The 27,807-nt window shown below is 35.8% G+C and overlaps 1 protein-coding gene across 1 annotated transcript in view; it reads left to right on the forward strand.

Annotated features, from left to right (window-relative positions):
• cacna1bb (calcium channel, voltage-dependent, N type, alpha 1B subunit, b) overlaps positions 1–27,807 on the forward strand; it is a 262,630-nt gene that overhangs the window by 192,251 nt on the left and 42,572 nt on the right. The window contains exons 26-35 of the mRNA XM_056447143.1: positions 1,206–1,217; positions 4,428–4,448; positions 9,821–9,917; positions 14,115–14,275; positions 16,193–16,333; positions 17,208–17,409; positions 19,274–19,438; positions 21,791–21,901; positions 25,719–25,802; positions 27,431–27,433. Of these exons, the coding sequence (XP_056303118.1) occupies positions 1,206–1,217; positions 4,428–4,448; positions 9,821–9,917; positions 14,115–14,275; positions 16,193–16,333; positions 17,208–17,409; positions 19,274–19,438; positions 21,791–21,901; positions 25,719–25,802; positions 27,431–27,433 (997 nt within the window). The remainder of the gene's footprint in view (positions 1–1,205; positions 1,218–4,427; positions 4,449–9,820; positions 9,918–14,114; positions 14,276–16,192; positions 16,334–17,207; positions 17,410–19,273; positions 19,439–21,790; positions 21,902–25,718; positions 25,803–27,430; positions 27,434–27,807) is intronic.

Here is a 27,807-nt window from a genome sequence, read left to right on the forward strand (position 1 = left end):
TCTTCACTGCCTAATTGATGTACGATATAAAGTGGGTCTCAGAATGTACAAGAAGCACTGCATTAAATCAGTTTTTTCGTGCCATGTCTTTAAAATATGAACATTTATTTTACTCCAGTATTTTCAATAGAGTTTCTGCGCTATAGCCTGCTGATCCTGATGGGTGTATGCATGTAAACGACTTTTCATCTCGTTTTAGTCTTGAACAACTAAATGAATGCTGAAGTCTATTTAACTGATTATGTTTTAATTGCATTACAACATTGATGCTGTAAAAGCAACTGTATAATATTGAAAAAAGTCACATTAACCGTTCACCAGAAGAAACACTAGCTGTCCATATAACCTATTGTATTTTGGAGGGTTTCTAAAAAGGTATACAGTCCAAAATGCAAAACTTTATTCAGCACAAGACCTACAAAACAATGTAGGATTATATTAAATTATGTGTTGTTTGTTTGCTTTTTTACTGGAAAAAAAAACTCCAAATTTAACAATAATAAAAGTTTAAAGTATTTGTAAGTATATAATTTTTTATTTTTTATTTTTACCAAATTCACAATAAAACCTACATGAAACAATAATGTAACATTAAGTAACAGTTAATAGCAGCAAAGCTAAATAAGTAAATAAAAGTCATATTTAGTCATATTGGTTCATTATAGTGTAAATGACCCCAGAAATATTTTTTTCTAAAATATATTACATATTTAAATATGCTTATGATGTAAACAATTAAAAGTTTGGGTCTGCAACAACTATAAAACAATACATTCTTTACATCAAAGCCAGTGATAAAAATATGATATGATCCTTCTAACATGATCTTTACTTTAAAAAATGCAAAAAAAAATTGCGTTTGAATAAAAAACAATCCCTAGGAACTAAAAGTGCCTGTATTTGAAGAAAGAAGAAATGGTGCTTTTATTGTATCTCTGGTTCCACTGCACTGTTGTATATTGATTATAAATGTATCTCATAATGTGTTTTTCTCTTTCTGAATCTCTTATACTGTACGTGCTCTCTTTAACTGTGCTGTAATCTTCTTTTCTCTCCTGTGCTGTTCTTCAGAAAGCTTGTGTCCTGTGGGCTTTAATGTTTCTCATTTAGTTCTTTCTTTCTCCATTCATCCTTCTTTCTCTTTCTGTCTCTTTCTGGCTTTCTTTATCTACTCTCTCATTCCCTCTCGCTCGCCGTGCTTTCAGGAGCTTCATGGGGTACGCATTTGTTATTACCTGCTTCCAGTTGATCTGCCTGTGTGTGAGTGTGTGTTTGTGTGGATAAGGAAACACTAGATATTCACCAAGACATTAAGCTGTCTCTCTGAATCACAGACAGGATCCAAAATAACTTCTTTAACTCAATAAAGATCAGCAAGAAAGTAAAACTGAGTTGCTCATCAATTGTTTAACGACTTTGGAAGGAAGCCCGATGTAATATAGTCTTTGAATCGAATTGTAACATAGACAGAATGGCACTTGCTGATGTAAGTGTGCGATTAAAAACATACCAACCGTGTACTAAAGAAAAAAAATCATCTGTTGCAGCTTATATGATATCATTTATTTTGATATATTTTTGTATTATTTGCTATCAGTTGTGTCTATTTGTTATTTTATATTTAGATAGCTGCAATTAATATATTAATTTTTATTATGTCACCATACAGAAAAAAATGTCTTATGCTGAGTTTTCTCTGCACAATTTTTTTGAATTCGGCGGATTGGTTGTGTTTTCATGCTACTTTATCTGGGGTAGAATTTAGTTATTACTGTGTTCAGCGTCAGGAAGCAAACTGCCCACAAAAATTTATTTCATTAAAAAAAAAAAAATCTGCCCTGTTTCTTGCTTTCTAATTGGCTGTAGGTTATCGTGTATTATTAATCACCAACAGGTCCAGATATTTACTATATTAGGTCATTAGAAGTACGTGCTTCAGCCTACTTTTTCATGAAAACACAAAAATATACCTAAGAATAGGATGGGTATCAATATTAGCACCGTTAGCTACATAACCAGTATGCACCGGATGAAATTAGCATATGAATTTTGGTGCCTAATTTCAGTGCCACTGGTGCTGCGACAAGGACGTCAAGAAGCATCAAGAAACACATAATGTAGAAAGGCTACGCATTGTCACACTATCTCTAGACATTTAATTCTAAATAACCTTGAGTTATACGGACATCGTCGTCGATGTCAGGTGTTTATTCTTGTTATTTAGAAAGGAAAAGAAATGGAATAGAAAGAAAAAGACTTCCGCATTTCGCGGTGTGGTTGTCTGTGGTTCTCTATTGACTCGGTAGGTGAGAGAATAGTTTCAAACAGCCGTATGTGTATGGAATATCCTGCCACTAAAAGAGGTGAAAAGTCCTAAACGACGGTAATAGTTTGATTAAGGTGTTTTGTACTGCACTTCAATAACGTGACTAAGGCATACTCCAAATGTCCTAATTAATTCGATTTCTGTTTAGATTTATTATGACTCTAGTCGTATTAAGGTAATCAACTATCGCAGTTTACATGGTAGACTCGTAATCAGAGTATGGTCTTAATCATATTAAAACTGGAGTATTGGTGTCCATGTAAAGGTACTCAGTGATGACTCAAGCCCCAACCCTTGGAAAAAGGTGTTCACTGATTTTGATGACAGCCTTTCCACAGGTTAGTAGTAAGCTAATGTAATGTTAATTGCATTATGCAAATTTTGCTTTCGTGTTAACAAACACATGATCAAAAGAAATATATTAATGCAATTCAAATATATAAAATATTAATTGATGTATACTTTAAACTTTAATTATATTGTTCAATTAAAATAATTTAAAAAAATTTTGTCAAATAAAAAGTTTTTCTAGAGTCATCCACTATAATTTTATGGGTCAAAAGTATCAGTTCAGGCACAAATAACCACAAATGATACCCAACCCTACTTAAGAATGTTTGCAGTTTCTTTTAAAATGGGAAATATGACGACAAATATTATTCCTTTTCACACTTATGGTATTTACAGGGACATATTATCGACAAATAAAGTATTATCATATATAAAAAAAGTTCCATGAAACAACTTAACAAATTATATACAGCTCTCTGGAATACTTGATTCTGATTGGTCAATCATGACATTCAAAGGTATGTTATTCCCAGATAACAACTGCATTTTATTGTGCTTATCTGTCACGTCACGATTCTTGACATCTTGTGACTGAATAATACGTAGCCATTTTTTATTCTGCAAGCTTTGTGTTTAATTAAAGAGTTAGTAAATGATTACAGCTTAGATCAATGTTTACTTGTGTGGTAAGTAGCTGTATAATAAGTGAGATAATGTACATGCAGGCGGTTGTTTTTGCAGAAAAAAGCCCTGTTGTCTTATACAGCTGATTGTATAAGCTTGCTCTAAATTACTCGCAGGATGTTTTTCATCTCATGCAAATTTACCTCTGAAGTAAAACGTTTTGAATTTACAAAGATTGAGGCAAATTGTGTGTTTTCGGAGCAAAAATGTCGCGCATTCTGTTTTATTTGCATTGACTTTGTTTTCTACAGTACTTGCGTGAACATTTAAATTCATATTTACTGTGAATGCAAAAATGTGTATTTGTCTTCTGAAACGTGCAACCAAATGTACCTGGGACAAGATTTTTTTTTTTTCTATTCACAAAAATGTAGATTGATTTCCAATGAGCCTGAGCTGGATATTTAGCCTGGCAGATATTTCTGACGTGTCTGCAATTCTATCAGATTGTGTATTTGATAACTCACACAGTGTGATTGTCACATGGATGAAAAGGAGCACAGATATGCCTTTATTTCAGGCGTTTGGAAGTGATTTCACAAAAAAAGGTGGGCGATTGAAAATCAGGACTAAAATTGTGCAGTGTGAACTTGGTAGAAAAAGACTGGTGATGAAAAGTAGGACTGGATTTATGCAAAGTGCACACAATTGATCCATTGTATTCTAGTTGCTTTACACAATCAACATCCATCACCAGTACTTGCATGAAACTTTCTCCAATGCATGCATTACCTTATAGTGTGTGTGGTTGCGTGTATGTGACTTTTGCAGGTCTGTGACCTTTTTATATTTGTGATTTGTATCGCAGTTTCATTTTTCAGTGTTTATATATTTACTGCTGAATGTGATTTATCTTGCAGAGATGTTACAGAGCAACAGTAACTCATCATGTTTTTTGATTATTGTAATGTTTTGTGCACTAGAGTTGCTTTATAATCTTTCTTTGCTGTTGGTCCTTCCACAGTGTTTTCGCTCAGTGAAAGCTCTCTTCTGTTCTGATCTCATTTAATCTCTTCATGCTGGTCTGCATTTATTGCTTATTCTCTGTCTGTGATGTGGCTTATTATGTGTGTGTTTCTATGTTTGTGCACATGTGCATGGTTTTTCCATCGGTTTTCCTCATCAGATCGCAGCAAAGCGTGACCAGGTGGGGACAGTCTACTGTACTGTATATATCTATAAAACATACCCTTTACCCTCCAACCTTCCCGAGGATCAATCCAAACTCACAACCCTCCAGTTCTTCCTCTCATTCAGCCTTTGTTGAAGGGGATGGACCTGCTTTGTCCCAGTGACATGACCTATTCAAGAGCTAATAGAAACTACTACTCCTACTGTTTTCAGAGGACAGCCACCCTGAATGCAAAATCAGTCAACGGAAGCTGAGATACTTCTGATTACTGATTATTGGCGGTAATTACAGTAAAAAGTAGGAACTTATTGTCTGATGTAATCAATATGGTAAGCAGGAAAATTAGCTGAGGTTTACTGTCTATGCACTTTACAGTATATGCACATGGATGGCTGAAAAATAAAGAAAAAAGACCTTGATATTCATTTATATTTCTTACAATATGTTACAATATGTTCAACATTTAAGGGCAAGCTGTGAAGACATGTTTGGATATTAATAACCCTAAGATGAAACAAAAATGTAATACATAAATAAAAAGTCTTAATTTGTATGCTGCATAGGAGGAAAGATGGATGAATGACAGAAGATGGATGGATGGATGGATGGATGGATGGGTAGTTAGATGGATGGATGGATGGATGGATGGATGGCTGAATGGATGGACTGATAGATGGATGCATGGATAGATGGATGGTCAGAATGGATGGATAAATAGATGGATGGATGGATGGATGGATGGATGGATGGAAAGATGTACTGATTGACTAATGAATGGATGGATGGATGGATGGATGGTTGGTTGGATGGATGGACTGATAGATGGATGCATGGAGGGATGTACTGATGAATGAATGGATGGATGGATGGATGGATGGATGGATGGATGGATGGATGGATGGATGGATGGATGGATGGATGGATGGATGGATGGATGGATGGCTAGTTGAATGGATGGTTAGATGGACTGATGGACTGATGGATGGATGGATGGTTGGACTGATGGATAGATAGATGGATGGATGGATGGATGGATGTATTGATAGATGCATGGATGGGTGAATTTACTGATGGACTGATGATGGATGGATGGATGAGTACTGGAATGGATGGACTGATAGATGAATAAATGCTTGAACTGGATAGATGGGCATAGATGGTTGGAGGGACAGATGGATGAATGAATGGATGGCTGGATGTATTGTTAGACGGATGCATGGATGGATGGTTGGATGACTGATAGATTGATGCATGGACGGATGGATGTACTGATGGACTGATAATTGGATGGATAGATGGATGGGTACTTGAATGGATGGTTGGATGGACTGATGGATGGATAGATGGATGGATGAATAGATGCTTGAACTGGTGGATAGATGGATGCATGGATGGATGGAAGGTTGGATGGACAGATGAATGGATAAATGGTTGGATGACTGATAGATGGATGCATGGACAGATGGATGTACTGATGGTATGATGGATGAATGGATGGACGGACGGAAGGATGGATGGATGGATAAATGGATGGATAAATGGATGGTTGGGTGGACTGATAGATGGGTGCATACATGGATGGATGGATGTACTGACAGACAGGATAGATAGATGGAGAGATAGATGGGTAGTTGGATGAATGGCTGGATGAAATGATGGATGGTTAGAGGGACAGATGGATGGATGAATGGATGGCTGGATGTATTGATAGACGGATGCATGGATGGATGGTTGGATGACTGATAGATTGATGCATGGACGGATGGATGTAATGATGGACTAATGAATGGATGGTTGGATGGACTGATTGATGGATGGATGGATGGATAGATGGATTAATAGATGCTTGAACTGATGGACAGATGGATGCATGGATGGATGGATGGTTGGATGGACAGATGAACGGATGGATGGTTGGATGACTGATAGATGGATGCATGGAAAGATGGATGTACTGATGGACTGATGGATGGATGGATGGATGGATGGATGGATAGATGGATGGATGGATGGATAAATGGATGGTTGGATGGACTGATAGATGGGTGCATACATGGATGGATGGATGTACTGACAGATTGATGAATGGATGGTCAGAATAGATGGATAGATGGAGGGATGGATGGGTAGTTGGATGAATGGCTGGATGGAGTGATGGATGGTTGGATGGACTGACAGATGGGTACATGGATGGATGTACTGATGGACTAATGAATGGATGGTCAGAATGGATTGATGGTTGGATGGATGGATGGATGGTTGGAAAGATTAATAGATGGATGCATAGATGGATGGATGGGTAGATGCCTGAAGGTTGGATGGGCTGATGAATGGTTGGACAGAGTCATTGTTTGATGGTCATAATAATAGATGGATGAATGTATCATAAAAGTAGCTCATGATTAAATGTCCAGTGTGTTTGGTGGTTGGAGAAAGATGGTCCTCTGAAAACTATAGGAGTATAGTTGAGCACCTCACTGGGCACAGATCCACGTGTGCCCATGGGGTGTGTGTGTGTGTGTGTGTGAGACTGACAGACATTGCATGGACATTGCATGCCAGTGTGAAAAACTCTTTATGGGAGAGAAAAAGTTAACAGACCAATCACAGAGCTAAACTGCTGACTTTCTAAACCTCTGTTTAGTATTGGGAAAGTATATACAGTTCATTTGCCGTACCAAGCATCTGAAGTTTTGTATTTTGAAAGATGAAAGTCTTAGACATCTAAAAAAAAAAAAGAAAAAGAAAGAAACTTATCTTAGTGAAGCTCGACAGTCTATTTCAGCTGTCAAGGAAACATCGCACCGGTCAGAAAGGACTCAGCTTTTTGGATTAAACACGGTTAAAATGGAGGTCATTCTTGTGCATAGACATGTCTGCTGAAGTTTAGAGTGAAAGACTTTTAAAACAGTTTTTTTTAATCTTTTCAGGTGAGTTCCATTCTGTTGAACTGTGTAATTTCATATGCCATTCATTGCAAACTCACATTCAGAGACTTAATCTTTCAGCTTTTTCACATTGATGTGACTTCATTTAGCTTTAAGTCAATCTTGAAAACAAAGTTAAACTGTATGGAACTCAAACATCATCAACAAGCATCATTGTTATGATAGCCCATCCTTATGGTTAGGAGGTTCAACAATAAAGTGTATTTGTGAAAATTCACCCAAAATGTGATAATTTGCTGTTAATTTACTTATCCTCAGGACATCCACAAAGTAAATTACTTTTTCTTAAGTAGAACAAGATTTCTGCTGAAATTCCAGTCGTTAGTGATTCAGAAAATGCTTGTCAGTGGGTTTAAGCCTTTTGAGACTATAAAAACAAAGATAAAACATAAACAGGCAACACTAATGCCCAATCCCAAATCTATTTGATACCCCTTTCCCTAAATATTCCACTAATAAATGCAGCACCACTAAAACACCCACACACATCATCACTAGCTCATACGTCACACGACATGTGATGATGTCATCCATTGCGCAGTATGGTAGTTATTTCAAAAAGCACAGTAACATTTAACAGACAAAGTTGTTTTTTTGTGTATTTGAACCTTAAAAAAAAAAAGCTGTTCATATTCTGCTCAATAATAGCTTAAATAGCTCCCGGTTTCCCCTGGCATTCGTGTTTCATACAAATGCTGCATTATGTTGAAAAAGTATGAAACTGAATTGAAGATATGCTTTGGGACTAAAGCATATTAGTCCCAAAAAAGTCCATGAAAATAAGCCTGATCTCATGAGGAAACGTAACAGTTTTAAGTTTTGTCAGTTTAATGGCTAATTTGTAAGAATTCATACAAATTTCGTACACAGTCGTACGAAAATTTACGATTTTTAAAAGGAGGTGTGGCACCGGGATGAGTCGTAAGAATGAGAATGTACAAATTCATATGAATTAGCCACTAAATCAAAAGGTGACAAATTTCCAAGATGGAGTTGGACCATCAAGTTATTTTAAGGGACTTTTAGTGCAGGATCTTTAGCCAAAATTTGCGTTTTTTTTGTTTGGTTTTTTTTTTTCGAAGAACCTGACTGTAAAAAAATGAACGGTGTCACGAATATAATAAAACAGATTCTTGTTTGTTGTAAAAATCCTTATTAATGACAAAGCAAATGTAATTGCTAGTCTCTTTGCATGCTTGGGCAGCCATGTTGCTGCTGTAGCTGTTGTTTCAGGAATATTTTTCATGCCCCTTCATTTATAGTGTGGTCCCAAAAAATCTTTGTTTGAAGGTCTGTCTGACACCTACAGCACCACCGAAAGATGTTAATGTTCAGGTTAGGGTGAAGTAGGCAAGACAAAGCAAGTTTATTGATATAGAAAATTTCAAACACAATGGTAATTCAAAGTGCTTTACATAAACAAGAATAAAAGAAACAAGAAAATAAAAACAACAAAGAATAAAAAAAATTATAAAAAAGATTAAAAAAGGTTTTAAAGGAATGAAAAAGAAAAGAAGTCTTGATTTCATTTGACTAATATTGGAGCACATCTGATCATTTCTGGAAGCTGATTCCAGCAGCGAGGGGCATATTAGCTGAAGGCGGATTCCCCCTGCTTTGACTGAACTCTTGGAATTTCTATTTACTTGATCCTAATAATCTGAGTGATCTGTTAGATTTGTATTCAGTGTCGGCGCCACTGGTGTAGTGGTTAGTGCGTCGACACATGCACTCCAGTGCATGTCTCCAGCACAGTCCTATGCCGATCCTTCCCCTCTCTCTGCTCCCCATGCTTTCCCGTCAATAATCTCTATTTTCCTATACATTAAAGGTAAAAAAAATATATATATTTAAAAAGATTTGTGTTCAATGAGCATATCTGTAATGTATTGAGGTCCTAGGCCATTTAGTGATTTAAAGACAAGTAATAATACTTTAGTAGAAGAACTAAGGGGATAAATTGGGATTGGGCCTAAATGTACAAATTTTGCAACCACTCGCAACATCCTAGCATCATGAGTTTTTCATAGGCAGAAACAAATAATTCTCAGTATCATAATTTAACTTGCCAACTGTGGTTTTACAAAGAAACTATCCTTTTAGAATGTTTCTTTGTGTCTTTTTCTGGTGAATGAGCAGTTATTTTACAGAAATGTTAAACGACATGTATTGTCAGCGTCAGAGGTAGGTTTGTTTCTGTAGAATAACCTCCCCTATAAGGCATGCTTTTTACTAACCAAATAAACTCTAGCTAATGTAATTCTGAATTACATGATGGGCTGGAGGAAGTGATTAGCTCATTAAAATGTAATTGAATTGAGTTCAGGCTTTGTGCATGTGCTGGCAGATGACATCAAACAAAACGCTTCAAGTGTGTGTTAAAATGTGCGGATGCAAGTGTGTTGAAAATGTTTCTGAGTGATTACTTTTTCCTTACAGAGGAACTAAAGGAAAGGACATAAACACCATCAAGTCCCTGAGAGTTCTTCGAGTCTTGAGACCCTTGAAGACAATCAAAAGATTGCCTAAACTCAAGGTAATGCTTGTCTGTCGGGTTCCTAGCCTGCTAATCTTACTCCTCTGAGAGCATGCACAGTAAATTTACAAGATAAGATCCTCCAAAAAAAGTCATTTGTAGGAAGAACATTGCAGTTCTGTCAGTGAAGGTGAATTCGGTTCGTTTGATAGAAAATGCTTACACATTTATAGAAAAAAACAGCTTTAAAACAATTAAATGATGCCAAATAAATGTTCAAGTTGTTTAAAATAAATGTTCAAGTTGAAGGATTAAATGACTAAATTAAGCTAAAGTAAAAATTCATAAAGTAAATATAAATAAATTAAATAAATAAAGTACCAAAACAGACAAAAATTTAAATTATAACTGAAAATATAAAAATAAAAGTGAATTTAAAATAATAAATACTTTAAAATAAATACTTTCATATGTAATAGTACTAAATACTGTTTAATAATTGCTAACTAAATACAGTTGAAGTTAGAATTATTAGCCCCCCTGAATAAAACATGTCACTCGTATACTTTTGAATGGGGAAAAGTGTAACTGTCAATATGGCCCCGCCTTCCAGTACAGAAGCCAATCAGTGATTGCTATAGAGAAAATAAAACCCACCTTCTAGCACAGGAGCCAATCAGCAATCGCTATAGAATGACAATTCTCCGAGGAGGGGGCTCAGACCAGACGTGAGTTTCTGCAGATTTTGTGTGATACGAACATTTAGAAATGAAACTAAATAGACAGCTGTTCTTTAATTTTATTGGTTATTTGTAATATATAATGTAATCATAAGCTTGGCTAACAGTTGTGGAGAATTTGATGTTTCTTCATTCAAACAGAATGCCCGAGCATACCAAAGAGCATAGAATCACCATTTTAGAATCACCTTTTTAGAATCTCTTTGAGCATACTGCCCAAGAGGCGTTTCAAATATGGCCATTGAGTGAAATGACTTGGCTTAAAGGGACTTTAAATATTAGCCCCCCTGTTTATTTTCTTCCCCGATTTCTGTTTAATGGAGAGATTTAATGGACACATTTCTAAACATAATTTAATAAAACAGTTTTAATAACTAATTTCTAATAACTGATTTGATTTATCTTTGCCATTATGACAGTAAATAATATTTAACTAGATATTTTTCACTTCTATACAGCTTAAAGTGACATTTAAAGGGTTAACTATGGGTTAACTTAGGGTTTAATAGGGTTAACTAGGCAAGGAGTAATTAGGCAAGTTTTTGTATAACAATGATTTGTTCTATTAAAAAATATAGCTTAAAGAGGCTAATAATTTTATCTTATGTTTTTTAAAAAAATTAAAAACTGCTTTTATTCTATTCGAAATAAAACAAATAAGACTTTCTCCAGAAGAAAAAATATTATCAGACATGCTGTGAAAATGTCCTTGCTTTGTTAGACATCATTTGGGAATTATTTAAAAAAAAAAATAATAATTCAAAGGGGGGCTAATAGTTCTTATTTCAACAGTACATGCTTAAATACAAAATAATGTGTCTTTTCAGAAAACAATAGCAGCATGCTTTCTTGCTACATACCACAAAGAACACTCTTAACCAGTTGGCATTCAGCAAAAATAAACATGCATGCATAAACCAATTGTAACATGCTACATTATTACCGCATAATTATACTGTGTGTGCATTTTAATTCGCTGGTCGCCATCCAGTATATTAAAATCTTGGCAGTATGCTCAAATCATTAGTCAGTAAGGAGATTTTTAAAATTAGGAATGGATATTCAAGTCGAGCGTGTTAAATTGTAGTATTTTATGCATTGTGGTCTGTTTGTGCAACACTCATTCTGTTTTACTAGGTCAGGCAGGTATTCCATGCTTACTGAAATATAGCTTGATGCTCAAACTATGCGTCTTTGGTATGCTGTTCTGAAAATAGCCTGGTGTACTGCTCAATATAAGGATTTAAAGGAACACAGCACTTTTTTCCTTAGAAATACGCTCATTTTACAACTCCCCTAGAGTTAAACTGTTGAGTTTGATCATTTTTTAATCCATTCAGCTGATCTCTTTGTCTGGTAGGAGCACTTTTAGCTTAGCATAAATCATTTAAATGGAATAGATTGACTTTTCTGTTGTTATTTTAAGGGACTATCTTTATGGACATTTTGAGATTTTTTACATTATACACATGATACATCCTTAATATGCTGTTCTGAAAATAGCCTGGTGTACTGCTTAATAGAAGCATTTAAAGGAACACTGCACTTTTTTTTTTAGAAATACGCTCATTTTACAACTCCCCTTAAGTTAAACTTTTGAGTTTGATCATTTTTTTAATGCATCCAGCTGATTTCTTTGTCTGGCAGGAACACTTTTAGCTTAGCTTAGCATAAGCATCTCATTCAAAAAACCTTCAACAAAACATAATTTTAATAAATCTCCTATCTAACGATTGACTATTGTTTTGTTATTTTAAGGCACTGTCTTTAGCAAAATTGAAGATTTTTTACATTATACATCCTTAGTATGCTGTTTTGAAAGTAGTGTGGTGTACTGCTTAATACAAGCATTTAAACGAACACTGCACTTTATTTCTTGAAACTATGCTCATTTTACAACTACCCAAGAACAGTTGAGTTTTAGCATTTTGAATCCATTCAGCCTATCTCTGGATCTGGTAAAAACACTTTTAGCTTAGCTTAGCATGAATCATTGATTTGGATTAGACCAATAGCATCTCATTCAAAAAAAAGTTTTGAAAAATTTCCTATATAATGATTGAATATTCTGTTGTCTTTTTAAGGGACTATCTTTATGAAATATAGCTTGATTCTCACATTATACATGTTTAGAATGCTGTTCTGAATATAGCCTGGTGTACTGCTCAATATAAGCATTTAAAGGAACACTGCACTTTTTTTCTTGATAATATGTTCTTTTTACAATCCCTAGAGTTAAACTGTGGAGTTTGATCACTTTTTAATACCTTCACCTGTTCTCTTGGTCTGGCAAGAACACGTTTAGCTTAGCTTAGCATAAATCATTGAATTGGATTAGACCATTAGCATCTGTTTCAAAACCATGCACAAAAAAAGAGAGTTTTGATAAATTTCCTATATAACGATTAACTGTTCTGTTGTTACATCGTGTGCTAAGACCAACAGAAAATAAAAGTTGCTAATTTCTAGTCAGTGTGGCTAGGAACTACACTCTCATTCTAGTGTAATAATCAAGGAACTTTCATCCCATACCATGACTTAAGCAGGCGCAATGATATTACGCAGCACCTGAAAATAGTCTAATAGCTAACAGTGCAAAGTACCTTGATTGTTTCTTTTTTGACATGTTTAAGTGGGATGCTAATGGACTAATCTGATTCAATGATGTATGCTAAGCTAAGTTAAATATGCTCCCTCCAGATCTGGAGACTGGCTGAATGGTTTAAAAGAAATGGTAAAATGCAAGTGTTTATCTCTAGGTGACTTATTAAATAAACCTGTTTTCAAAAAAAGTGGGGAAAAAAGACCAATTATGAGTTTAATTATAGCTTTAAACATAGCTTTAATTAAATAGTTTAAACATAGCGTGTTTATCTTCTTATACTGTATATGCGTGTGCGTGTGTATTTCACATGCAGGGATGCCCCTTGTGTAAACCTCGACATTAACAACAGCCTTGCCGCATCTTTCTCTCTAATCAAATCATACACTCAGCCACACAAACAAATCCTTTTCGAGACACTCACTGTTATCTCATTACATGGCCAGATTATACATTTAAACTTACATTTCACACCATCGTTTGGTTAAAGATTCATCCGTCACCGGTGGCGTTAGAGCAAATAATAGACTAACAAATAGAACTGCAGTTTAGCTTTAATGCACACACGAAGCCTCAAGGGGCCACACAGACATTTATCCTGCCTACAGAGATCTTATTAGCATTAACGCCGAAAAATATACACTACTCAGAGCTAATAATGAAACCCTGAGGACATTAAATGAGCAGAAATGACAGAAAAATGAGAAGAATTATACCTCCCCCCGCTCCGGTTTTATTCTCAGCGAATATGCAATGGTGTCACAGTCTAGAGCGAGATGAGCAGTAATCAATTAGGACTCTGCCACAGCCTATAATTAGCAAAGTTGTGACATTAATGACACGGATGAATTTAACGAAGGTGCGCATTACGGTCAGTGGCAGAAGATGTGATTTGGACTGTTTATGTGTCCGCAGGCCGTGTTTGACTGCGTGGTGAACTCTTTGAAGAATGTGCTCAACATCCTCATCGTCTACATCCTCTTCATGTTCATCTTTGCGGTCATTGCCGTGCAGCTTTTCAAGGGGAAGTTTTTCCACTGCACCGATGAGTCCAAAGCCCTGGAGAAGGACTGCAGGTATGGCTGAACTGTCTGGGTATATTTTGCATGGTGGATGGAGGAGAAAGCGGGAATGGAGAGAGAAAGGTACAGCAAAGGTGAATGTATAATGACAGGATGAAATAAAGTAGGATTGAGCAAAGCGAGGAAAGAAAATATGAAAGAGTGAAGCAGTGTTGTTTTAGTTGTATACATATAACGTTACAACTTTTTGAATTTATACTTTTAAAAAGCTGGTTGATCTCAAAAGTCGTTGTAAACAATTTATTTGGGCTGAGTTTAAACACAAATTAAATTGAACATTGCTAAATTTAGAGTTTTTGAACAAATCATTCTGAAAACGTAGCCCTATATACATTTCTGGAGATCTCAAATTATGTAGCCAGAGCTACTAATGGCTGCATTTCATCTTTAAAGTGAACGCTATGGGGCGGTGAGACAGCGTTTCCTTTTCGTGCTCACCAGCTGACCGCTCACCTCCATATGGACGGCTTTTCCGCTGTTACTAGTTTGTCCAGTAGCTCGCCATGTATGTCAGCAGACTTGAAACGCAGAGAGGAGTTGACCACAATGACAGGGTATGAGTCTGGCGAAGAACTGTTGCAGAAAGGTTGCAGGTAAGACAAAAACAGAATCGAAAAAATAAACAAGTAAATAACAGGGTGAGAATATGGTAAAATCTGAAAACGTGGTAAAAATCAGGCGATGGCTTTTCTTTTTCTGGATTACTTTTTAAAACTGTCAGATGGGTTAAGGGAAGTGGATGGGCGGGTCAGTCTGTGCTTTTGAAAACACTATTGTTTGGGTTTTAGGGAAGGAGGAGGGTGGGTCAGTTAATCAGTCAATCAGTCAGTCAGTCAGTCGGCAGCGGCCTCTGGTGGATTTACGTAATAACAGCAGGCTCGAATGGCATTCACGAGAGAAATGTGAGATTTCAAAAAGTGTACACAGCGGCCTCTGGTGGATTCGCGAAAACAAAAACTGCAAAAAAACGTAGCTCCTGGGACGTATTTGGCGCTTTCCAGAAATGTATATAGCAGTACGTTTTCAGAATGATCCTGGGTTGGTTTAAATTCAACACAAATAAATTTGCAGACAAAATTTTTTTCAGTGTATCATTGTTTACGCGTTCCAAACTCTTTAAGGGATAGTTCACCCAAAATTGAAAACTGACTCACCTTTTATTCTCAAATGGCTGCAAAATGTCTTTCTTCTGTTAAGCAAAAAAGAAGATATTTTGGAGAATGCTGGAATCTGGTACCCATTGACATCTATGGGAAATAAATGTCTTAATGTGTGTTTTTGATATTTAAATACAGTAGTCAACATCTGAAGTGGATCAAACATGTTTTTCAGAATTGTCCTAAGGCAATAATGGGTGTTGTTTAATGGTTTTAGGACAACTTTGATGAAAGGTTGTGAACCACTTCAAATGTTGACTACTGTATACTTACTTAGCAGATGCTTTTATTCAAAGCTACTTACAAGTGAGGAGCACTTTAAATCATCAGAGAGTTGCAATAAATAAGTACTGTATTTATTTATTTTTATTTTTATATATTTATTTATTTTTCTCTGGGTATATGGAGAGGAGTGTGTCGGAGAGGAAAGAGTTTATCCTGAAGGTAGTTTGTCAAACCCACTCACCTGTGTGAAGTACACTTAGTATTTATAATTGTTAAATTATAAGCTCAAATACCTGACTTCCAACAACTGCTGAATGCACGTTAACTTGACGTACTGTAAGCCACATTCGTAGCAGAAGCTCCAGAGATAAGAATGCAAATTATGGGTAATTAAATTTTTTTGGTGAACTGTACCTTTAAGAAATGTATTCATCTTTAGAATAGAAATGAAAGTATTTTAAATGAAAACTAAGAGGAAAAAGAGAAGGAATCAAAGCAGAAGGGTGAAATATTGGTGTGTGTTCATCAGGGGTCAATTCTTGGAGTACGGCAGTGATGGAGTGGCCATGACGCAGCCGCGCGAGTGGAAGAAGTACGACTTCCATTATGACAACGTCCTGTGGGCCTTTCTGACCCTCTTCACTGTGTCTACAGGAGAGGGCTGGCCACTGTGAGTTGACTTCATCCTTCACACACACTGTGACGCACTGTGATGATATATACTTTATGTAATGTAACTGCTCTTACTCTGATGGTTTTCTTCTTGCTCTGCTCTCTCTGGCATAATCAGTATTCCACCCACTGGCTTCTTTCTTACTCTTAACTCTTTTATTTCATAGAAAAACATACTTGGTTATGAGAGGAAAATCAGACACGGCAACAAGAAAGTCCAGAAAGTTTTTCATATTTAATTCATATTCTTCTTTACATTCAGAAGCTGCCTCTGGTTCTCTGTGATATCTCTGCATTCTTACTTTTACTAGTTTTATGAGCAAAGACAGTGTATAAACACACAATTCTAGCCATGAAACTAAACTTGTATTTAATTTATATGTATCTATCTTAGGCCTATTTCAGTTTTCTTTATTAAAGGTATAGTATAGTGTGTGTGTGTGTGTGTATGTATATATATATATATATATATATATATATATATATATATATATATATATATATATGTGTGTGTATATGTATGTATGTGTATATATATATATATATAGAGAGAGAGAGAGAGAGAGAGAGAGAGAGAGAGAATTTTTATATTTCTATTTATTTTATTTTTTGTTTTATTATTATTATTTATTTTCAATTTTTATTTAATATATATTATCTTACATTTTTATATTTAATTTAATTTAACTTTATTTTATGCTTTATTATATTTAATCTTTATTTTCTATTTAATTTAGTTTTATATTATTTTAATTTTATATAAAAATGTATATTATATTATATTATATTTCTTTTCTTTTATTATTTTGAAAAAATGGTTTAAAATGCTAAAAAAAATCATTATTGACGTTCTCCCTGTCTGTGTTCTCTAGTGTGCTGAAACACTCTGTTGATGCCACATATGAAGACCAGGGTCCCAGTCCTGGATACCGCATGGAAACCTCCATCTTCTACGTGGTCTACTTCATCGTCTTTCCCTTCTTCTTTGTCAACATCTTTGTGGCTTTGATCATCATCACGTTCCAGGAGCAAGGGGATAAAGCCATGTCCGAGTGCAGCTTGGAAAAGAATGAGGTAGGACCTAAAGTACATAGTCAGTTAAAATCAACCATAAGCAGACAAGTAGAGAATATGACGGCAAATTGTAGGCACCATCCACAGCAGCTTAAATAGGACTTTTATTGTGCATGCAAATACAAGGTCAAAGTCATGTTTCATACATGCATGGACAGTAGTGAGATGCCTGGAAGAGGATCGCTCTTAAGAGAATTCATCTCACCTTTGTGAAACCAACGCATCTGTCTGTCTGTATCTCTATTACCTTGACTTTAAACTGCTTTGACAAACACATGTACAGAAGTAAAGCCCGGGAGGAGCTATAAGACCAGTCATGCTGAACTCTCTCAACTTTCTGACTCTGTTATCTGATGCTTACTAAGGCCTCGGTATTAAAGTCCATATGAAGTCAAAATGTATAATGTTTATTTTGCTAGTTCATATTGTTATTTTTAAGGTGATCAATTAATCGAGTGCAGATTAATCCACTAAAAAAATGGTTTGTTTTAATAATCTTCAATCAAAGTCTGACCCTTTGCTTCCACATTTAGAGTGGTAACTGCATTTTAATACCGTCTCTTACTGATAGTTTGCTATAAGGGAATTATACGCAAAAGAAAGTCCTGCCCTCTACTTAATGCTCTGTTTTAGTTAGAAGTGCATCAACATACTGAAACAAAAATCTCAGAAACGTTTGGTTCACATTGACTTTAAGATGTTTTTCTCAGTCCCATAACAAACACCTTTTTGGATGCGAAAAAAATCAAATAGGATTTAATTTTATGACAGACGAAAGTTTTGGAGGCAGTGTGAAATAACCTTAAGGATAGGAGAAAAAGATGTATCTATTGATGCATTGTGATTTTTTTCTCTGACCAATTCTCAAAAGTCAGTAAGTTAGATTGTGACAGTATATATATTTTATATACAGCTAAAGATGAAATCATCCTTAAAATTGTATAATTATAATTCAGTTTTTTGGGGGGGAATAAAACAAATGTTATTCATAGTTGCTCTTTGTAATCTGCTGTTTTAATGTCACATTCAGAGCCTGTTCATGCTGAGTAATACTTTAATCAAATCAATAATTTTTGAGATGACAGTATTGTTTTGGTTTGTTTGTTATTTTCAATGGTTAAATTTGACTTTTGTGTCATTTAATTTTTATTAAAAAACATAAATGTTTGACTAGCCAGATGAACTAGCCAAACATTATCATAATTTGTAATGTATTAATGATAATTAATTATAGCTTGAAATGTGATCATTAAATTACAGCACAAAAAGCTAAGTTACCAGTTTCATTTCACTTAATTACTTCAAGTAATTTAATACTAAGATATTTCATTTATATTTTGACCTCTAAACTATAAAATATTGCCAGTTTACATTTCAGAAATCTGATCACCTTAATGTACTGTACAAATTAAATATGTATTTTTTTTCTTTTTCCTGAGCTTAATAAATGAGTTCATTAGAATTTTGGACAAAAAGAAAAAAGATATAAGTCAAAATGATGTAAGCTTTTGGAACACTAATAATCCAGCACTTTAAATGTATATTCTCATTTCTCTCTCTAATGTGATTTCTTTATATGCGGCTCTTTCAGTGTCTGTATATCTGAATCCTCTCTCAGATGTGATATTAAACTGTGATATTAAACATTTAACCGTGCTGTAAGTCTGTTCTGGTTTGTGTGGCTGGTTTGATGTTTGTCCGCTAGTGCTCATTCATTCACAGCCTTTCATGCGTTTGATTTGGTGAGCTCTGGGAAAAGCTGTGCTCTTCTAATAATCAAACTCAGAAGGATCAAGATGATGAGTAGACGTACGCTTGTAGACATTCACTTCAACATCTCATTATGCTTTGATTTCTTCCACAGCGAGCTTGTATTGACTTTGCCATCAACGCTAAACCTCTAACACGCTACATGCCACAAGACAAGAACTCTTACCAGTACAAGATGTGGAAGTTTGTAGTGTCGACTCCATTTGAGTACTCCATCCTGACCATGATCGCCATCAATACAGTGGTGCTCATGATGAAGGTAAAAACTGCCAACTTCAGAATGTTAAGTTAAAGAAGTGGAATTTATTCTCAAGCTAGCTAGTCTTATACTGATTTAATTTCTTAAACTGTAGTCGTACTATTCACCTTATTCTTTGCGTATGAGCCATTTGAATCTTTTGGGCTTGTAACTTCCGGTGTCATTCACTTCCATTCATTTTAGACGTTAAAAACAGCTTGTTACGTTGCTTGATGTTACAAACAGCTTTTCTTATTATATTATTCTGCTTTGTCTGTGTATTCAGGCAAACACTTGTTTGTTGAGGTAGTAGTTTGACCATTTTCTGCCGTTTATTATTCCTAGTCATTTTTACCATAGACCATGAATCGGAAGTTCTAAGACAATCCCAAAAATGAGTGCACTTCCGCATTGAAGAATAAGGTCAATAGAATGTGACATGTAATATGTGTACATATGGGGCCCTATCGTACACCCGGTGCTATAAGGCGCAATTTATTGCTATTTTCAAACCAGCGCACCCCTAATTTTTTATGTTTTGCGCCATGTTGTTTAAATCGCAAATCCATTTGCACTACTTGTGCAACTCATGGGTGTGCCGGTTTAAAAAAAGAGATGTGCTAAGGCACATTGTTTTCACGTTGCTATTTTGAGAAACTAAAATAGACCGCGCCATTGACCAACTAAAAGTCCAGTGCAGAGCGCGTATGCCAGTCCAAACGTGTATTCATTGCTTTATACCCACAGTATGTACAGCAATACACAAATACCTTTACATATAAAAAAATAATAGATAAATTGTTATAAAAAATATTATTTTCTACTTAACTTTAAAAACCACTACCTCCATGCTTTCTTCATGACGGGGGCTTTTTTCAATTTTATTCATCACATTTTGCATTTATATAATGCTATTGTTATTAGCAGTATTATTTTTTAAAGGCATATTTATATTTGTTTTAATAAAAACAAGTTTAGATTTGTCTGCCTGTCGGGTTTTGGAGACGTATGCATCGCCATATGGGGCATATGAATAGTACGTGTCTTTGGATATAACTTTTGACAACACTTCATTATTATTATTATTCCTTTATTCGTTTGAAATTAGAACTGAATTTAGAAATAGTTTTAAAACAAATCTTTGCGCTTAACAAACTAAATTAAATATGTAGGCTAATGGATGTCTTCAGTGCAGTGAGTACACTTTCCTCATCCATGAAAGTGAAGGAGTAAAGTAAAGAGTAAAAGTAAAGTAAAGAGAAAGTAAAGAGGCAAATGGAGGAGGCTCATTCTTAATTTTCATGATGCAGATGGTCAGTTTAACTTGTTTTTTCGCTAGTGAAGTTCAAGCAAATGCACCATGGCGTGACGCAACCTACTTAAAGGGAATGGGAGATGAGATTCTAATTGGTTTAATGCACGTTATGTTCAAAACCCACCCATAACACATTAAGAAAATAAGCACAACCCTGTTAGACCATGTGCCGGGGGCACAAACCTTATTTTAGCGTCCTTAAAATAGCAAAAGTGGATTCGGACATGACCTTATGATTTTGCGCCATGCACTTTTAGATTTTGCGCCTAGATCGTTAAAATAGAGCCCATAGTGTTAAAATGTACATATTATTTATTGATTTTTTGGATAATGCTGTTTCAAACGGCTTGCTATACAAGTCAGTATTAGTCCCTTCTCTATACACAACCACAAGAGTTTTCCACTTATGAATGGACAGAGTGCTTGCATTTTCGTTAAAAGAGACATTGAGTGTAATTTAATCAATGTAAATAGACATATATCTACTCTCAAATTTCGCTGTACTAAATACTTCTATAAAGAATCCTGAATCTTGAAAAAGTGCATTGTATCAGATAACACTTACCATAATATAAACTGGCTCCGGTTATGTGAAAAATAAAAAACAGGTTAAAAATGGAAATTTATGTTCAGTCATTTATCTAGGATGCTTTTATTTCTCCCAGAACTCTCTGTGGCCTGGCAGTAATCCAGAGGACTGTCTAATTAATTTGAAATCGAACAAAAAGAGGCTTTTGAAATTAAATCAGTGCTTTTAAACATCCAGGCATAATGTCTAGAGCGGCCCAAAGTTCATCAGTCAATGGTTTGCCTGGTAAACTGCCAACAGGAAGTTCCCTTTGCTCCTTTATTTTTATTTTTTCAGTTATAAAAACACTGCCAAGGTTGTAGACACACATTGAGAGATGTCAGTGCTCTGACTGAGCTTCAGAAGTCTTGCTTAATGCATGTGAACTGATGTATGTGGACCCTCAGTTGTGAATAAGTAATTTCTCATTTTACAGGTGTTCTGAATTTTTTAGTGAGTCACTATCGCTGTGTGTTTGTGCTTTCTGCAGTTTCATGGTGCTCCTAAACCGTATGAGGACATGTTGAAGTGGCTGAATATCATCTTCACTGCGCTCTTCACACTGGAGTGTGTTCTCAAGGTCATCGCCTTCGGCCCTCTGGTGAGACTTGACACACTGTCATATTACCTTTATCAATATAGTCAACATTTGATAGTTACTCTCCATGGGTAGCACAACTAGGGCTGGGTCGATAAACAATATTGTATCAAATCGTGATGAAATTTGTCAATAAAAATGATAAGCCCATTGAGCCAATCACACAGCAGAAATGTACAACAATGGGAATCTAAAAGTGTGTTGATATTAGAGATGTACCACCGAAAATTTATTGGCCGAAAATATTAGCTAGTGGCGTTGCGGACCAGTATATGGATCAGTGGCGTCGCGTTGTAGTAGACGCACCGCGTAATTGGGGGCCCCGCGTGATTCCCACCACCCATCCCCCCGCTCTTCACTTCGCCTGATCATAAGCACCTCATACAGGTAGGCTTACGCATTTTACGCTACACCACTGGTATGGACCTTCTAACATTTGTGGCTTCAGTCACTGGTACTCTTTTAAATCTAGAAGCATTAACAACTGATATCGATATATGTATATGTATAGTTATCTTTCAATATGCAAAATAATTATTGAGATTGTATTTTTGCTATATCCCCCAGCCTTTAGCACAACTAAAAGCAGAAAAACTAGAAGTTCTTTCATTATAAAAATGGTACTGAACCCGAAAGGCACAGAAGGTGTTTCATTATGAATTGATCATGGTTTGCTAGACTAATCATAGATACCCATTAGATACCCATGTTAATTACCATTTTAGAGCTCATTGATATGATTAAGTCAGAGAATTTTTATTTTTATTTTATATACGTAACCGTGGCTGTATATATATTGTTTCAATTGTTTTCAGTTTTTTTATTTGTGTATTTTTCTAATTTACTTACTTCACTTACTTATTTACTCATTGGTTAATTGAGGTGATTATTGTTTGCAGGCGTAATGTGTAGAGTTTTACTATATCTTGAGTCGTTGTTTCCTGTGTGACCTGATAAAGACCATGTAGGTTAAAATGTTGTCCTTTAAAGTTTGTCTTTTGAGAGCTAAAGTGGCAGTGTGCATTATGTAATTTTGTTATTATGTAAACCTCACTCCCATGATCTCACGAAGTGCTGTAGCGGCAGATGACAGACCAGAAGGGCTACATTGGTGCCATGACCCAGATGGGAGTGAGGTTTAGAGGTGCTTTAACAACAAACAACAGAGGCCACTGTCTTTTGCCTTCTCCTTAGAGTGCCCATCTCTCATGTAGGAATTGTTTATTTGAGCCCAGCTCTGAGGGGGCAGTGAGTATCAGACCGGAGGTGGTATATTGGTGCCATGACCCGGATGTGAGTGAGGTTTAGGGGGTGAAAGTAACAATAGTCAGCTAATGACTGCTGTGCTGGTTCCTCTGATCTCAAGAGGTGCTATTGCGACACAAGCCAGTCCACGGTCTTTAGGCTCCTTGTTGGAGCACCCATCTCCTTGATCTGAGAGGTTGGTGATTGCTGGTCCAGAGGATTTACATTGGTGCCGTGACCCAGATGTGAGTAAAGTTTAGGGGGTGAGTGTAACAACGGCCAGCTGGTGAGTGCTGTGCTGGTAAACCTCATTCCTCTGCTCTCAATAGGTGATTTAGGGACACAAGCTAGAGTCCATGGATTTAGCCTCCTCGTTAGATAATGATAAATCAATGGTTCAACCCCTGCACAGAGCAGGCAGGTGGGTTTTGAATCGGAGGGGTTACAAATGGATGGATGGATAGAAAGGTAGATTTTACAGATCAGTCTAACAGAGCTGTTATTGGTCAGAAAAAAACTATAGAATGGAGCAGACTTTGTGCTCGTTAAAAGTTTAATGCACAGTAACGATGAGCAGAATAAACTGAGAGTAAGAATGAGTGATGTGAGCAAGAAAGCGTATCCATGTTGGTTGATTGAGGGCTGTGAAACCAGTGAGAGGTATAATGACGGCCCCGTGGCTGAGCCCAGTGTGTAAGTATGAGTACAGTAAGAGCGCATCATAAATCTCTCCTCAGCGCCGGCTGGTCTGACCTGCAGCAGAAGGTCTCATCTCAAGCACCATTTCCATTTATGAGACTCATTTATTAAGAAGCTTTTCTGGTGCGTGACGCCTGCGTTTACCTCCACCTGTTCGGCGCTCAGGCTTGATGAATGGCTCTCGCTCATGTTTTTCTGTCCGGGATCCGTGTCTAGCAGCAGTCAACTAATCTTTGCGGCACTCAGGACCCAAGGCTACGACACCTGACAGACCATCCTGCCATGAAAGATCTATTACATGTCTCAGCGATGTCTGCATTTCGGGATGCCTTGGTTTGAGCGGACTTGCTTCTCAAAAATTGCGAGGGCCAATTTGACCAGAAGAAAATAAAACCTTTTAAAACTGACTTCACTTGTAAAAACGCAAATACCCATGATTAAGTGTTGTTCAAATTATCAATCAATGAATTAATCATTGATCCTTATGCAAAATGTGTGCGCTTTTATAACGTGTTGTCACCGCTATGACAGGATGTGCAAAAAACACTCAAAACACAAATATCATTGTGAAGGAAAATGTTTTACTGTAAATAAAAGTTTAGTGAGATAGTGAAAAAAATGGCTTCTAGTTGATCTTTTGGAAAAGTGGCAGAAGGTCGATTTTTCTGATGAATCATCCATTGAACTGCATCCCAATCATCACAAATACTGCAGAAGACCTATTGGAGCCCACATGGACCTAAGATTCTCACAGAAATCAGTCAAGTTTGGTGAAGGAATAATCATGTTTTGGGGTAACATTCATTATGGGGGCATGCAAGAGATCTGCAGAGTGGATGGCAACATAAACAGCCTGAGGTATCAAGACATTTGTGATGCCCATTACATTACAAACAACAGGAGAGGGCAAATTCTCCACATCAAAGTTCCTGAAAGCAAAAAAGGTCAAGATGCTGCAGGATTGGCCAGCCCAGTTACCAGAAATGAACATTATTGAGCATGTTTGGGGTAAGATAGAGGAGGCATTGAAGATGAATCCAAAGAATTTTGATGAACTCTGGGAGTCCTGCAAGAACACTTTCTTGGCCATTTCAGATGACTTTATTAATAAGTTATTTGAGTCATTGCAGAGATGTATGGATGCAGTCCTCCAAGCTCATAGAAGACATGCACAATATTAATTCTTTTTTTCCACTGCACCATGACTTTGTATTCTGTACTGTACAGTATTTCTGTAAAAATCAAGGCATAATCATCAAATTCTTCTGATATCAAATTATTAATTAGAAGTCAAGCCATTATTTGTTGTTTCCAAAACTTGGATAAGCGACAAAACTTTTGTCAGGTAGTGTAAAGTGTGCCCTTTTAGTTATAAGCCCACTTCATCTGTCTTTCATGGATAAAATTGTTATATTTAATATAGTTCATGTTCATGAGTTAAATGTCTCTATTCCAAACAGAAAAAAATCAGACAATGTTGTCTAAGAAAAAGTGCAGGATTTAAGTGGGGTAATCATAATTAATTTATTCAAAAAGTTTAGCTGTAATGAAAAGTCTTTTTTCAGAAATTAGACTCTAGAGCCTTACCATCTATTAATGTACCTGCATTAAAATACAGCATAATAACTGAAATTAAACTTCATAAGTGACTCATTTTGAACTCTTTCTATAGAAAAACTCAACTTTGCACATGAATAGCACTCTTTATTGGAGATTCGACTCAGCTGATTTCAAAAGTCTGACACTGTGTTATTAAATTAATGAAAATTAAAACCATAAACCAAAGTCTTCTCTGTTATTAAACTCTATGTATTCAGAAAATGGTGGAATTTGATTTTAATTGCTGTACTTTTAATATTTTTCTCCATTTTTGCAGAACTACCTGAAAGAGGCTTGGAACATTTTTGACTTTGTTACTGTTCTGGGAAGCATCACAGACATCCTGGTTACTGAGATCAAGGTGAGTCATCAAAGAGACGCATCAAAGCTTTTGAGAATCTCATATTTTAATCGCTTTAAATCTCAACACGTATATGAGAGAAGCTATAAATAATATAACTGTCTGTCTTCAGTGGATGTTGCAGCTGAGAGGCTCTATATACGTTTAACTTGATATCTCTTTTATGTGAGCTTTATGCATTATTTGTGTCACATTTGTGTTGCACTTTTAGTCTGCTTTCAGTTTGTCTGTGGTTAAAATCACGGGGACAGAGTTCCATTGAAAACCTGGAAGTATTATAGGTCATTTTAATAGTCAAAAGCCATGGTTTTAATAAAAAAAATATTTAAAAAGAATTATAAAACAAGGACATTTATTGAGAATATATATTTTCTCATCCTGCACAGTGAATATATAAAGTTGAGATCTAAATTAGAGAACAATCTACTGTACAATTTCATAAAATATAAAGTCACTGCTTAGGCCTGTTTACAGCTACAGTACCCTACAGTAACAAGAGTAAAAGAGTATTTTAAGCATATATTTTATGAAATGCAAATATCATAATAAATTGTGATATTTGATCAAGAATACGGATCAAAATTAAAGAACACTTTCAAATCCTCTCAATTATTGGTGTTTATCTTACATCTGTTGGTAAATTCCAGAGGTGTAAACTCGAGTCTATGTCAAGTCAGTGACTTGACTTGGATTCGAGTCCTAAATTTGATTAAATAAGATTTGAGTCTCGACTTGGACTTCTCTGATTCTACTTGGGACTTGACTTGAAACTTAAATCCAAAGTCTCAAGATTTGCCTGTGACTTGCAAAACAATGACTTGGTTCCGCCTCAATTCCTCAATTATGTAGCAAACCCTGTTTCCAAACTTTCCAGTTTTCAATGACTTTCAAGATGGTGAGCCGTTCTAAAAGTGACTTCATCTCTTAGACAGCAGGTTGTCATATGAGAAGTTGGTCATTCCAAATCTGTATGTTCTAGGATAATACAGGTTTACTAATATTGTATATCACTTATTTGTTCAAGTCCCCAAAAAATTCTGGTTGTCCATTAAAAACAAACTACAAAGAAAATATAAAAAAAATGTTCAGAAAATCCACAGAAAAATGTGTGACGCAGTTACTAGACTTGAACAAGTTGATATTTTGAAATGGCTGCCCAGAGTCCTGATCCAAACACAATTAAAAATCTTGCTGATAAAGTTACAGCGTAAGAAACCCACTGAAGTTGCTAAGCTATGAAATAAACTGGAAGATAAGCAAATCAAGATCACAGCAGAGCAGTGTAAGGGGCCGATCAGTTCTGGAAACAGAAGGTGCACAGCACTGCCTTTTTGTTGACTTCAGAAAAGAGCAGTGCGCTGCACTTTTTATGTTGCTAGGCAACCACTCTATCAACGGTCTTGGTTTCTGGAGCATGTGATGTCAGGTTCACAGAGTTGACTTTTTCATTTGCAGACACTCAGAGAACTCTGTCTAAAACATGAGGCAAAGCAGGCAGTTAGGACGTGAGGCACTCTGGGTGCAAAACGCTCACTCTCAATAGAAAACAATATTAAAAAGGTGCTTATCACTACAAAAAAATGTGTTAGTGTGATCGGGGGTGAGACACTGGTGATATTCTGTTAGAGACTGTCTGTCTGTGCTCAGACTAGTGATGTCTTGATGTCTTGTTGCCGCAGATGTGCTGAAGTCCACTCAAAAATAGCATCTGCTGTTTGTTCAAACTACTCATTTAAAGGAGCTGGAACAACACAATTCTACATTTTTGGGGAGACAGCTTCATTGGTTTATGTTCAATCCACTTAAATTTGTAAAAACAAAGAAGTTATACTGTATTACTATAATATTATATAATATCAGAGTTGGGTGTAACACACCTCACAGTAACAGGTTACTGTATTCTAATTACATTTTTGAGAAACGCAGTAATGTAACGAATTACATTTTAAATTTGTGTAATCTGATTACAGTTACTAAAGTCAATGTAATTGCGTTGCATTATAAA

Source organism: Danio aesculapii, chromosome 21 (assembly GCF_903798145.1).
Source record: "Danio aesculapii chromosome 21, fDanAes4.1, whole genome shotgun sequence".
NCBI classification, from domain to species: domain Eukaryota; kingdom Metazoa; phylum Chordata; class Actinopteri; order Cypriniformes; family Danionidae; genus Danio; species Danio aesculapii.